Here is a 14,332-nt window from a genome sequence, read left to right on the forward strand (position 1 = left end):
GGATGGTGTCCCTCCACTTCTCTCTTTTTTTCAAATTTCTGCATCCACTCACTCGCTATGTTCGCCTCAAACCAGGCACTCGTGGCTGTGACCATTAACCGGCGAGTTACACTTGGTTTTGTCACCGTTTCTCTGATATGGTTTTTTTTATCGTTAAATCAATCCTGCCTGACGGGGATTCCACCACCTCGGGCACCACCACTTGTCTTGTAATTTAACGGTTTTTCCAAAAGCTGGCTCTGAGAAAGCAGTGTCGTGGAGTTCTAGTTTCTTCGAGGGTGCAGGATTTTGATCTCCGCTCGGGAGGAGACGAATCTCGATTGAAGAGACCATCTCCCCGGGTCCATGCATTGCCAAATTAATGGAGGGACTAAATGACAAATGCTCTCAGCAACAGTCACATGGGCGGGAAAGCATCTCATGTTGTCTTTCTCAAATATAGATCGATCATTTATCCATAAAAAAAATCGTGTTAACAGATAAGGGTTGAAAGGAGTTTTAATGAAGCATATTGAGCGGTGTGTGGATGAAATATTTCGCTAGGCTGGTTTCTCGCTTGTAAAATTTGAGTGAATTTTTTTAATTTGTTATACAGTTTGACGGTGAATTTAGATCCTTGTTCGATCTCAAAAACGTAATATTTTCAGGGTATAATTAAGGTAAAATGCAAAAGAATTGTGATTTTTGAGTCGAGACAAGTCACATCCGGTTTCTTCACATTAGTGATGGCAGTTTAGTTTTACAGTCGATGGATCGATGATGGAGGACGTCGACCTGGCGTTGGCATTGGCGCTGCAGCAAGAGGAGATCGGACTTGAACTTAAAGGTGTGAGTGATCCTGGTTCACGGCGTGACCCGGAGCGCGATGGCTCTCGGCTGGAGGCTCGTCGGCCGCTGGACGGACGGAGTCCCGTGAGGATGCAAGGCCAAGGCCGCAGCGCCTCGCTCATCGACGCGTCCTGGGAGATGGCCGACCCGAACCCCGACGTGCGAGCTTTGTTCATGCAGTTCAACGACTTGTACTTTTGGGGGAAGCTGGCCGGGGTCGAGGTGAAATGGAGCACGCGGATGACCCTGTGAGTAGGTTTGATTTTTGGGTGGGCCGCTGTGGACGACTGTTGGTGCGTTTGTCCGAGCGTCGTGGTCTATCTGCAGCTGTGCAGGATTGTGTTGCTACGAAGGTCGTGGCGGGCTCTGCTGCATCAAGCTGAGTGAACCGTTGCTCAAGCTGCGACCCAGGAAAGACCTCGTGGAGGTAATTTACTTGCAGTTTTCGGTTTGACCTCCACATACTCTGCCCCCCGACCCTCTTCTTGCTGATGGGACGTATCAGCGGTGTGTTCAGTTGCCAAGCAGCGAGCTCGCGCTTGCCAAGCTAGCTGTTTGGCAAGCGCTAGGAAGCTGCTTGGCAAGCGCTAGCAAGCTGCTTGGCAAGCGCTAGCAAGCTGCCTGGCAACTGAACACACCCCAGCTCTGAAGTCTTGTTGGCAGACCTTTCCTTGTTGGTTGTGCTCGTAACCGTTAAGCTCGGTTTGAACGTTTTTTTTCCCCAATTACAATAATTCCTTTCGAGTTGAAATAAATATTTCTCCATGAAACAATAACTAGAAATGCCGCGAGTTGAACAACTCCGAGTGAAGGTAAACTTTTTCGAGCAAACTTTGTAATGTGTTGAAAGGAAGGTTCGAATCTTCAACATTCGTCCTTTGACCACACACACTGTCTTTCTGTGATCACGAGTTTTGGCTTTGCTTTGCACCCTCGACGGCTGTCCCAGACGCTGCTTCACGAGATGATCCACGCGCTGCTGTTCGTGACCCAGAACAACCGTGATCGTGATGGCCATGGCCCAGAGTTCTGCAGCCACATGCACCGCATAAACTCCCGGAGCGGTACCAACATCACGGTAGGTTGTGGAACTTCTACTTCCATGCAATCTCTCGTTTCATCATCCCACGTACAAAGCAATGCCCTGTGCCGAGCTCGAGCGATGTCAAACAAAGAGGGGGATAAAAAGATATCCGCATGAGGAAGTAGAACGGCACATGGCAGAGTGCATACCTTAGGGCTGTCCTTGTTTTATTTTTTTTTCTGGAAATTTCAAGGGGCTAACCCGAATTTAGGTTGATATTTATGAGAAAAAAAATATGAACCTGAAAAAAAAAATTTTTTAGGGGTTGCTACCGTCCATCGAGATTTGAAAAAAAAAGAAATTCATTTTATATTTTTCTTTTTAGCAGCGTCTCGCGTAGCGAACGCTGCTCATAGAAAGCTCGGCGTTGTTCTTCTTCTTGTGAAGACAAAACCTTAATCTCGAGGACTCTGCTCTTGTATATACAAGATCTGGATCTCCTTAAATACTGAGCACATGTACACATCCTCACATAGATGGTGCCTTTTGAGAGCGTCTATCATGAACTTTTAAATATATTCGGACATTTGCTTTAAAGTTTCGAAAAGTTCACGTTACTTTTTAAAGATTATTCCATTTATCGTATTGTAATTTCGTAAATACATGATATATCGTAAATACATAAAGACATTATGACGCGTTTCGCTATTGGCTTAATCAAGGCACGTGACGAAATATCGGAAGTTGTTTTTTTTTTTGTCGACAAAACCTTTAGGACGCTGCTCGTGGACACATTTGTCCTTGTTTTTTAATCTAATGCCAAAATGACATTAACATGTAATGTATGATGTTTTCTGGTGCATTAGAATCTGAAATACTGCAGAAAAATATTGTTGAACTTGGCAAGATTTTTCCAGTCCGTCTCAGTGAAACTTGAAAAGTCAAAAAAAAAAATCAAGATTTTATTTATTTTTCGCGTTTTTCGAACTCCGCAGTTTGCAGACTGAGTCATTGAACAGACGGGACAAGAGCTATAGTTCACTTGTTCAAGGTTGATTTGTTACAGTTCAGGAATTGTTTTCGGTGCTCAGTTACCGTTTGTAATAGGTACTGCTTTTGCTCCTCATCGTACGTAGTAAGACTGTTGTACTCGGTCGCCAGGGCTACACCACGCTCTGCACATTCATTCGCAACTTTCAGCTTGCTGACGATAGTACGGCTCTGTACGAAACTATCTTCAGTTTCCTTTTGATCCGGGTCTTTGTGCAGAAAGTCAGAGTTCAAATGCAGTCCATCAAAAAAACTTCTGCTTCTCAGAGATGCGAAATCTTCCAGTTTTCGGCGCATTATATCTTTCTGGTGAACAACAGCTCTTTTTGGTGCTTCATCATCATCGTCTTGTTCTTTTAGAGTTTGAGATATTTTTCTTTTTGTCTCAATTGACACGTTTCGGTCAAATAGACATAATGGTATCAGTTCTACCGATTAAATAACAGCTGTCCCAGCAACTTTTTCACCGTTGCCTTAGATATGTGCATGGCTCACAAAGTGGGTATGCTGTGGTATGTTTGGGAAATTCCACATAAAACTATGATGAGGTACTTAGACAAACCATCAATGGTCAGAAATGAAAGTGGACATCTTGGGGAACCTGTAGAAACCAGCAATATCATACTCTCCATTTCCCTGTTTTATTAAAGATGAATTAAAGCAACAGAATATGGGTATTTTAACCTTATAAATGTGAGTTTGATTGGTAAAATTTTCATTTCACTGTACGTTTCTTATGTGACAGTTATTTTGAGTGTGGTGACTCAGAATGGGAACTTTGGTTTCTCTTTTATGTTTTGATGATGTTCTGTCTCCATATTCGGGTTTTCTGGCATCTACCCTATCTGATGAAATAATGGATTCGTACATAACGCTTCGTGTCCACGGCATCGAGAAAAAGGAGTCCAGTGTTGATAATGTTTCTTATGATTTATATTCCAAATCTCTCTTAATTTCTTGGAAATATAACAGAGTCTAACGGCAGAAAAATATAGATCAAAATTGTGATCAGAAAAATAAAATTCGGACTGCAAGTAATCCCGTCTTGATTTTCGTGTCAGTCCCGTTATGTACGAATCATCATCTCTCGTCAGATGCAAATAACGCTAGCATTAGAAAACCTTGCCGTCTTGCAAACTTCCCCGATTGATGGATATAATAGGTACTTGCAAGCGTGTCAGCACATTTACATTCGCCGTCGAGTGCAGCGTTTGTCTTCGTGTCCGTGTATTTGCGAGAGCCGTAACGTACGAATCCAGCGTGAGGACGCCGAGCCGAAGGAGGTGACTCGCATTTGTCTGATAATTCTTCATTTTAACCAACGCAATAATCTTTTTGGTGCTTTGTGAGGATCCGAGAGGTAAGAATTATGTTTTTCTTTTCATGTTTAAACTGATTATTTTCAAAAGTTCGAACGAAATAGATTCGATTTTAACGTTATTTTTCGCTTACAAGTGTGGCTTTCTTTGCTACTGAACTCGTCTGTGTTTTCTTCGTAATTTATAACATCGGACTCTCTCAAAATGTGTTGTTTTTTTTTCTTTTTCCTGTCACATATTGAGCCTGTTTTTTTTTCATCTGATTCCGTACATTACGCTGACGCCAAGCTCGAAATTCGAACGTGTATTTACAGTGTTTTATATATTCAGTGGTAACTTTAAAACCGGACGTGCTGCAGGTCTAACAATTTAGATTTAGCTATTTGAATACATGCTGATTAAAATAATGGGTTGCATTTCATGCTTCCCTAAACTTTTTTTTGCCCTTTGTGTAACAGTATGTGTACCCACTTTGTGAGCCATGCACATATATCAACGTTCATTTTGGAATATTTATCCATTCGCTTTAACAATGTCGGGTCGTTCGCACTAGCCGAGATGGAATTCGGGGCAGTAAACCACGCTTTGACGTATATTTGTACTAGGAAGTGGCCCAGATCAAGTAGGCCCTTCTCTTCTCTCTTTGTCAACTTGATCTGCCCGCGAAGCAAGTACAGCTTGAGGGAATAGATAGCTTTAGCCATCCACCTGGCTCGATGTAGGGCACCTGGACGACGAAAGTGAAAGCCTCGTTCAGGCTCACCACCTACAAATACAAGACATAACTGTAAAAGTTGCATGTTGTCCTCTCTGGGCTGATGTTCTTTCAATTGATCTTTCGCAAACTCGATGATTTCCTCTTTTGTTAAAATATTAAATTCTCCAGGATTCTCTATAGGTTGTGCCACTCTAAAGGTTGTTTGATCAACGTACGACCCTTGCTCTTGAAGCCTTTTGAATAGCAAAATATCTGGTCCTGTGGAAGGACCGAGGCACACCACGGTAGCCACTTCCAGGATGAGCTCATGAATGTGGTGGTGGCACCCAAAGTGAAGTAAATTCCTGTCTAAGTGGCATTCTAATAAGACGCATGCCCCATTATGAATTCCCATGTTGCTGCTGGTTTTGTCGAAACAAAGACCAGCAACTTTAGGACAGATTCCAGTCACTGAGTATGTCAAACCGCTTGAGCTTGCATAGCCCCCGTCGACGTAGGAATCTTTGGAACACCAAGCAATTGGTCCACACCCTTTCCTGACATTAGGACTGGCAAGCGATCAACCTTCTCGTTTCCAGTCATGTCCGGTAACAATTTTCCGTCCCAATGCACGAGCAAAGGTACATCTACAGTGAACTCTGCTTTTATCTGTCCTGCAATCTGTTCTCCATGTTTGCACCGGTCACGATGAATTGAAGACCGACTGATTGTGTACTCTGTTACTTCATGTCCGAGACTTTTGACAGTCTCCGCCAGAACAAACGTGGCCCTATCGAGGGCTGAGGTGAGTTGTGGACTTACCACAGAGTTTCGCGACCTCTTTGCCATTGGTGGGGTAGTAGATGTAGATGTACTTGGCAAAGGGTCCTCACCAAGCTGTTCTTCCTCACTACTGGACCCCAGTGCAGCTTTCTCCGACGATTGATGAAACAGTTCTTCTACCGCTTCTCTCTTCTTTATTTCTGCTTCCTGCCGGTTTCTTGCTTTTTTCTCACTTCTCGCTCGCTTCGCATCTACTGTGCCCATTGTCCCTCTTCTTCCTTTCTCCCTCTGTGCTAACAAAAAGATTATCTTCGATTTTTTATCAAAAATAGCGCATTGGCATGTGCCACATCAAACAGATTGTCCAAATCATCACTGAATCCATCTTCTTTTTCTTGTAGTCCTTCGGACCTCTTTTGTTTGTTTATTTTCTTTGTTTTTCCTCAGCTTTTTATCCCCTGCTGCGTGGCGGAAGGGGGATATTGTTGTCACCCGGGTCGTCCGTCCGTCCGGCTGGGCGTCAACATTTATAGCTGTGAGTGCGATAACTCGTAAACTGTTCGCCATATCGATTTAAAATTTGGGTCACACATGAACCACCTGGAAAGGAAGAACCCTATTGATTTTGGGCGTGGCCGGATCCAAGATGGCCGACTGGGGTGGCCATCTTGAAAAAAATGTATTTTGTAATAAATGGAAAACCGCTTTTCTGATTTCAATTATTTTTCAGTGGCGGGGGATTCCCCATCTCTGATGGTATATTTATAGTCATCCACTAGCTTTTCAATCGTGGGTATCAAGTTTCTCTTCAACTTACAAGGAATTCTTGCCTTATCCCAAAATACTAGGATCATATCAGCTACAGTTGTAGCACTATCACGCACAGTTTTTCCTTCATTGTAGTTATGATGAAAGAACACTTTCAAAACCTCTCGTTTGGATGGCAATTTACTTCCCTTGAGTTCTCCCTCTAGAAAACCAATCAGCCACAGGGTGTCACGATCTCTAGAAGCCGTCAGTGGTACGATATGAACTCAGTATATATTCTGAAACGACAGAATAGTTATCATTAGTTCACGAAAGGCAATTCCGCTAAATGCCTGAATGACCGGATAGCAGACCTGAAATTGATGGCAGTCAGTCAGTCACTGACTGACGGACTCAGTGATTCAATGGAGTAATGAGCAGACAATACAACTGATCTAAACAATAAATATCTCGCACGTACAACAAGCCGTGTCAGTACAAGAACAAGACATAATTTCATGTTGAAAATGGAAAATTTTCCCATTTTTGAGCCACGTTTCGGGACATATGTAACACTTTTTTGGGGATCAAAACCATTTTTTTTCGTTATTCACGTTCGAACCAACCAGAAAGCACGTAAAATTTTCATGCAAAATCTGACATAAAAATGCACATTTTTTTTTTTTTTACAATTTTTGACAGCTGGTAGCAACCCCGAGACATTTTTTTTTTTCGGGTTCATATTTTTTTTCTCAAATAGCAATCAAAATTCGGGTTAGCCCCTTGAAATTTCCGAAAAAACAAAACAAAATAAGGACAGACCTAGACCCAGCATATTGAAGAGCTTACGTTTTCTATACTACTGATGCACCGCATCTGGATCCAGACCTGAACCATAATTGAATCGGCTTGTTCTTGTTACTTGACCAACTCATCCACAACTTTTTGAAATATCGGACTACACATCGTTTTTGCCCCCATCTCTCGATGGTGAAGAATCTTCACCTAAATCCAGTCAATTTGTCCTTATCACACACCCAACCTGTCCACCAAATTTTGGCTGAATCTATCCACAACTTTGGAGATACACTGCTCACAAAACAAACACAGATGGGTGAAATCATAATCTCCGTCCACCTTCAGTGCCAGAGGTCATAATATCATTGTGGAGTAGGAGGGACGAAAAGTTTTACTTCTTTATTTTGAAGCGATGAGGGGAAATAGAACAATATTGAGGAGGTAGAAGTACAATGTATGGGAAGAAAGGAGCAAAACGAGGAATACAGGGACAAAAGGAACAATTTTCACAGCGGCCATCTGAGGAGGGGGCTAAAGTAGTCCTTGAACAATGCAAAAACGAATTTAACGTATCCGGCATAAACAAGGTACGACAACACGGAACAAGATGTAACAGAAAAATGCGACAAATCTGGTTTAGAAAACTTAGCTTTAACGAGATGTAAGCGGTAGCTGCAGATTCGACCAACACTTGGAACAAAATCCCCGAATCGGAAGGAATGATGTTAACGCAATTGTCTGGAATTCTCTTGGTGTTTTTATTTTCCTGAGTTTGCTGTGAATTCCAGACATTTTCCTCGAATCAATCCTCGACTTGATTTGAACCACCTACTCTGCGGGCCAAATCACCCAGGTGCTGTGTAATCCTCGCACACAACCTGGAGACCCAAGTTACACAGCATACATCTCTAAAGGCCCTTGTCACACCTTGACGTTTTAGCCAGCATATGGCAAGGTATCAAAATGTATGTAAAACGCTGGCGTACGCTGAACTATTGATGTTTTTTTTTCTTCCAGTTTTGGACGTATTCATAAGGAGTTGGACGTATGCATAACGTATTAGTAACGTACACAGAACGTTTCGATAACATATAGATAACTTATACCAACGAATGCTGAGCGTGTTGTTGGTGTTCACAACCTATGCCCAACGATAGTCTAACTTGTGCTAGCGCGGCAGCGTATTGCTGACAATCACGTGGCGTAGCCTTTTAAAAGACTGCGGCTTGACGATTCAAATCATAACCGCACAAGTCATCGAAGTGTCAAGCCGCTGTCACACCTTGACGATTTAGCCAGCGTATGCCGACGTATGAAAAATTTGCCGAATACGCTGGCACACGTCGAATACGTTATGGGTAAGTTTTGTATACGCTAAGAGCATGCTGGCATACGTCGTAGTACGTCGACAAATTTTCAGCATGTTGAAAATTTTTCGACGTATCCAGCGTATGATGCACACGTTCCGCATACGCTGGCATAAGTTGTAGGCACGTTACGCGATCGTTGACACACAGACACATGTTACTTGTAAGTTACTCATAAGTCGAAACACGTCGAGGTAATATTTAGCGTACCTGAAACTTATTTCTAACCTATGAGTAACGTGCTTTGAACCAATGTGTAATGCATCTCCAACGCACATTGATGTATGTAGATGTATTTGACGTCTTCCGGACGACCACAGAACTTACTGAACGTGTTACTAAGTTACAGCTACCGTATAATGGCGTATTGGCAGCGTTTAAGGGAATTGGTATATAAAAATGAGGTTCACACAGGATAAACCCATCAGTGTTCCAGACTCCATGATTTTTTTTTTTCTTCGGTATGACGGTGATGTTGACACTTCGATTTCTAGTGCGGTTATGACTTAAGTCATTGAGCGGCAGCCTATTAATTGTATTATCTTATAACCGCACTATAAATCGAAGTGTCAACATCACCGTCATGCCGAATTAAAAAAAAAAAAAAAATTAAAAACCATGGAGTCTGAAACACTGACGCTAAACATTACCTCGACGTTTTTCGACTTATGAGTAACTTACAAGTAACGTGTGTCGACGTGTGTCAATGATCGCGTAATGTGCCTACAACTTATGGCCAGCGTATGCGGAACGTGTGAGTCATACGCTGGCATGCGTCGAAAAATTTCAAGCATGTCAAAATTTATTGACAGCTCTGCATACTATGACGTATGCCAGCGTACTATGACGTATACCAAACTTACCCATAACGTATTCGACGTGTGCCAGCGTTTTAGACAAATTTTTCGTACATCGGCATACGCTGACTAAATCGTCTAGGTATGACAGGGCCTTAAAGCTGGTGCACAATTTGGTGTTGCATGGTATACGACCTAACCAAAAGCTCCTTGTTCCCAAGGTATACCACAGCTTTCATAACGAGGTGGATTCCTATCGGCAGCATTGGTGGCGCTGTGACGGACCCTGTCGCTCCAGACATCCATACTTTGGCTACGTGCGCCGAGCGATGAATCGTGCCCCGGCACCTCGTGATCCTTGGTGGTCGGATCACGAGCGCAGTTGCGGCGGGACATTTCACAAGGTCCGTGAACCTGACAGAGGGTCCAAAACAAATGTCTCGACGCAGAATGGAAAAAAATATGGGAAGAACAAATGTGAGGGAGGAAGAAGCACAACTCGCTCACCAATAAAAGGTCTCGCACATCACTCACTTGCCCTTTACCTGGCATGACACACTTACCTCCCACGACAATGGCATTGATGACTTGAAGCAGTCTCTCTCAAATTGCCAAGTTGTCTGAATGAACAGGATTCGGTCAGCAGAGGTATTTCAGAGCATCACATGGAAAAGACCTAAACTTATTTGGAGTCGGTTAAGCTTAGTTTATTACTGTGCTGAGAATGGTTGTTTGGAGGTGAAAGTAACAGGGATTTTGAATCTTATAGGACATTGGTGTGGGAGAGGAGCCGAGAGAAAGGCAGATTTACCCTTAGTTGACACCATACCCCTCCGGGTTAAAGGTCAAGGTGAAATGGCGCTCTGAAAAACAAAAAAAATTGTCATCGTTCAATGTTGCCAAAATGGAATGTCAGACCGCTTGGCCTTCCAAAACTCTTGCATCATCATAGCATACCTGCACGGAAGTTGTGCGCCCGATTTGTTTAGTATCCTTGACCTAATTTTTTTCGGATTGTGACCCAATTAACAAAAACCTTTTTAGATCATAACTTGAATAATTTTCCTCTGATTTTCATGATGTGGTTAAAAAAAAAAAATTTTGGGATAGATTGTAGATGGGACACATTTTGTTAATTTACACTCTATCCTTAAATGTTGAAGGTCAAGGTCATATGGTGGTCCGAAAAAAACGTGGTCATCATTGGATTGTGGGCCAAGGGTAAGTCATGGGTGATCACAAAGGGTAAGCCAGGGGAGGGTAATCCACTTTGTGATAGCAGATATCTCGTTCCAGGTTGCGATTGATGACTGTATCTCGGCTACGTGAATAATAGTGTTCATGGTGGAAGCAAATTGTAAGACTGAATTCTACTGTTGGCATTTTGGAACCAAATTTCCTGACTTAAAGCTTTTACATTTGCTCTGTCTAATGACAAGTCACAATCGTCAGACTAAAACATATATATATATATTTTTTTCTTTCTTTTAATGGGACACCCTGCCCGTAATTTTTTTATTTTTATTTTTTTAATTTTGTGCACTTTAATGAACCATGTGGAATTGATACACGACTTTGTGTTTATTTATTTATTAGTGCCAAAGATACGAGTTTCATGTGGTGCGTTGAGAATCACACGGCAAGTTTGTGGATATAGTTTAACTACGTTCATGTATGTTTCCAGGACCACTTTCATGTTATATATGCAAGTGAAAGGTTGTGGGGGAGAGGTGGAAAGAAAACAGGGCCCCTTCCACTAAAAGAAGGGGTTTATCCATTTTTCTCATTCAAATTCTCGGCAGTTGAAAGTGTGGTTCTTGTGCTGGAAAAATGTCATTTAACATCCTTGAAGGAGTCATGAACTCAAACATGATTGACTACTTTAATCCACAGTGAATAATTTAGCATTATGCTTGGAAAATAAAAATTGCATTCTCAAGCGATTTTTCCTGTTCGTATGTAAAAGGTTCAAGGGATTGAATACCATGTACATGGGGATCTCTAAGATGCGACCTCACCCCCCAACCCCCACAGGATCAACATATGCTGATATTCGCACATTCATCCCATTCTTTGGTAAAGGTCACACTTTGGGAGGCAGCTTGCAGCACACAGCACCATTGGACGAAACACCCAGCATACAGGGTGGTGGGAACTTGCTAGAAAATGCCAATGACATTCAATCACTCATCTCTTCTTGGAAAGATTCAGCATCAGCAAAGGTGTGGAGGGACGAACCCATTGTCAACAAAACTCTAATTGCGACATCAGCACAGCACACAATCGACAAGGATCGATCGAGTAAAACGGTTTCACCTTACAGCGGCGTGACGCACTCCGAGGACGGACCCGCTGCCAAACAAGGGCATGAGTCTCCCCGGAGAGGGTCATGCACCAATGACACCAAAACGCCAAGCTCGCTGGATGCTTGGCTGCAGAAAGATAACAGCAAGACTTGGCACAATAAATGGTCAGTCAGCAACACGAGAGTGTTTCAGAGCAGGGATGGTTCACCTGTGAAATGTGGAGCAATCGGTCCACGGAAGAATCGAACAGGCATTGTGCAAAAGCAACAGAATGTTGAAAACAACGTGAAGATGCCCTCGGCAACTTTGCCTTCATTCTTCGTCACTCGGAAGGAAGTCGAGTGTTCAGGGAACTTGCATTTGGGAAGTGCTGCTCAGACTGCAGTTCTTAATTCGTCGAAAGGCTTTGATTTTAAAGGACAAAAAATGAAACCAGTATTGCAAATGGTTAATGAAGTGCTGCCAGTGAAGAGGCCTTGGTCTCCGTTCAGCAGATCTGGCGGTGATGAGCGATCGGGCCACGCCGTCGAGCCAGGAAAAAGGGCACGAAGAAGTTCCGAATCTTCCACATGGCCACAGACCTCTGATGCTCAATCCGAGGAAGGAGCCATGTTGCCGCAGGTCGGGGTAACAGTGCATTGTCCTGCTTGTCAGAATCCCATGCTGGAGTCTCAAATAAACGAGCATCTCGACACGTGTCTGCAGTAACCGCACCTGAAATGGCTTTCACATCCCTTCTTCTCCAGCTGAGTAGTACTTGGAACAAATATGTAATAACATACCGTATTAAAGATAGTCAGGCGTAATCGGCATACCTTGAAATGGTTTATTTCTTTTAATTCAGCGTGAGAAAGATTGGCTTCTGAGCCTTTCTTTTTACAAAACTGCAAATTTTGAATGTTATTCTCTGCACAATACATCGTCTACTCCTGTTTTAATGTCAGCTGAATGTTCCTTCAATTGATACATATTTTTGCTGTTTTGTCTGTTGAAAAAATAATAAATTTAATTTTTTTTTAATCAACCTTCATTGTTGGCATGGTGAAAGCAAAACTCAAGATTTTATAGCTGTGCCTGTTCAGCCACTGTTACACCATCACATTGATCTCCAAAGGTCAGGGTTCAAGGCAGTTTCTTGACTTGTACCTGCAACACCGACTTCAGAGCTTTGCTGGCAACTGGGACGGTGGTTTCAAGGATGCTTTGGGTGGAAGGTGGAAAGAGGTTTTCAATGAGGATCAAATAGTCACCATCCATCATCAAAGCTGTATCTTCATTATTAGTTTGTATTGTGTTGGTGCAATGTCATTAGCATTACCTCTCGAGTTACATGGGATATAAACTTGGCCAAGACTGCAAATAAGTAAAATTGACACCGCAGACCTGCCGATCAGGTGTGTTGAAGTTTGTGATGCGTGAGCACCAGGAAGTCATAGGTCATCATATGCACATCTTGTCTGGAGGTATTTCATGATGTTTGCCATGCACCAATTTAATGGTACATGTATGTGGCTCCAATGAGGGCTGGCAGGATAGCCTAGAAGTACGCACACTTACCTTTGAGCCATATACACTGGGTTTGAATCGGCCCAGTTATAAACTGTCATCCTGGTGTCTCGCAGGCAGGGAGAGGCATCAATGTGTGTGCCGTCCCATCTCCCAGCATTATTTGGTGGATGGTAAAGATCCCACAGTGTCCATCACTTGGAGTATGTGAGCTATTGCGGGCACCCTGAACAAATTCCAAATCCCTGCTTTAACCTATAGAGGGCACTGCATCAGTGGGACAGCTATACTCCCAGTTACGATACAACCAGCAGCCCCAGGCTGCATATGAAATGAATCTTCTTCTTTCGGCTGCTCCCGTTAGGGGTCGCCACAGCCAATCATCCGTTATGATCCGCAAACTGATTTGGCATAGGTTTTACGCTGGATGCCCTTCCTGACGCAGCCCTGGTCACCTCTTATGACACAGGGATAAGGATTGGGTTTCGCCATGATTCTGGGCTGCCCTACACCCTCTCATAGCGCGGCCCAGTGCAGAGCTCCCGTCCTCAAGCGATCCTCCAACCCAAGCCTCCGAGTAGCCGAATTACAGGCGCACGCCACTATACTATGCCCGGTATTGCATATGAAATGAATAAACATTGTAAAAGGACCCATAGTGGAGTGATTTTTTTTTTTTTTAAATAATCTCGGGAATTTGCAATCTTGCCGAAACGTTATCCTGTGTCTACCTCCGCCACCGAAGGTGGGTGAAGGTTATATTTTCACCCCTGTTTGTGAGCAGGATATCTCAAAATGGTATGGATGGATTTGGCCGAAATTTGGTGGGCATGTTGGGTGTGTGACAAGGACGAATTGATTAGATTTTGGTGACGATACAGATGTGGACCCGATCATTTTCTTTTTTTAAGCGATTCATCACCATTGAGAGATGGGACCAAGAATTATATATAACATGATATTTCAAAGTTGTGGATGGATTATTGTAAAACTTGGATAGGTTGTGCAAGTGGCAAGGACAAGTCAATTCGATTTTGGTTAAAGAGCAGGTTTTGGGTCGCTGATGACTTCGCGTGATTCGAAGGTTGTAAGCACATTAATAATCGTTGG

At 43.0% G+C, this 14,332-nt stretch overlaps 2 protein-coding genes across 10 annotated transcripts in view; one reads left to right on the forward strand and one right to left on the reverse strand.

The window, feature by feature from the left end:
- Nucleotides 1–688: 688 nt before the first annotated feature.
- Nucleotides 689–13,874, forward strand: SPRTN (SprT-like N-terminal domain). Its single transcript, XM_085857445.1, has 5 exons — nucleotides 689–1,076; nucleotides 1,156–1,255; nucleotides 1,778–1,906; nucleotides 9,632–9,926; nucleotides 11,445–13,874. Exons 1-5 carry the CDS (start codon nucleotides 757–759, stop codon nucleotides 12,422–12,424), a joined length of 1,824 nt encoding a protein of 607 aa, XP_085713571.1. The 5' UTR covers nucleotides 689–756; the 3' UTR covers nucleotides 12,425–13,874.
- The window catches only part of GNPAT (glyceronephosphate O-acyltransferase), a 60,353-nt gene continuing 57,299 nt past the window's right edge, over nucleotides 11,279–14,332 (reverse strand). For 8 of the 9 annotated variants that reach the window (XM_085857437.1, XM_085857435.1, XM_085857442.1 and 5 more), the window contains one exon: nucleotides 11,279–12,917. In XM_085857437.1, the coding sequence (XP_085713563.1) occupies nucleotides 12,877–12,917 (41 nt within the window). In that variant the 3' untranslated portion in view covers nucleotides 11,279–12,876. The remainder of the gene's footprint in view (nucleotides 12,918–14,332) is intronic. The other variant, XM_085857436.1, reaches the window with a different exon arrangement.

The sequence above is a fragment of the Eptatretus burgeri genome, chromosome 15 (genome assembly GCF_056783735.1).
Source record: "Eptatretus burgeri isolate ZD-2024b chromosome 15, Ebu_testis_v1, whole genome shotgun sequence".
In the NCBI taxonomy this organism is placed as follows: domain Eukaryota; kingdom Metazoa; phylum Chordata; class Myxini; order Myxiniformes; family Myxinidae; genus Eptatretus; species Eptatretus burgeri.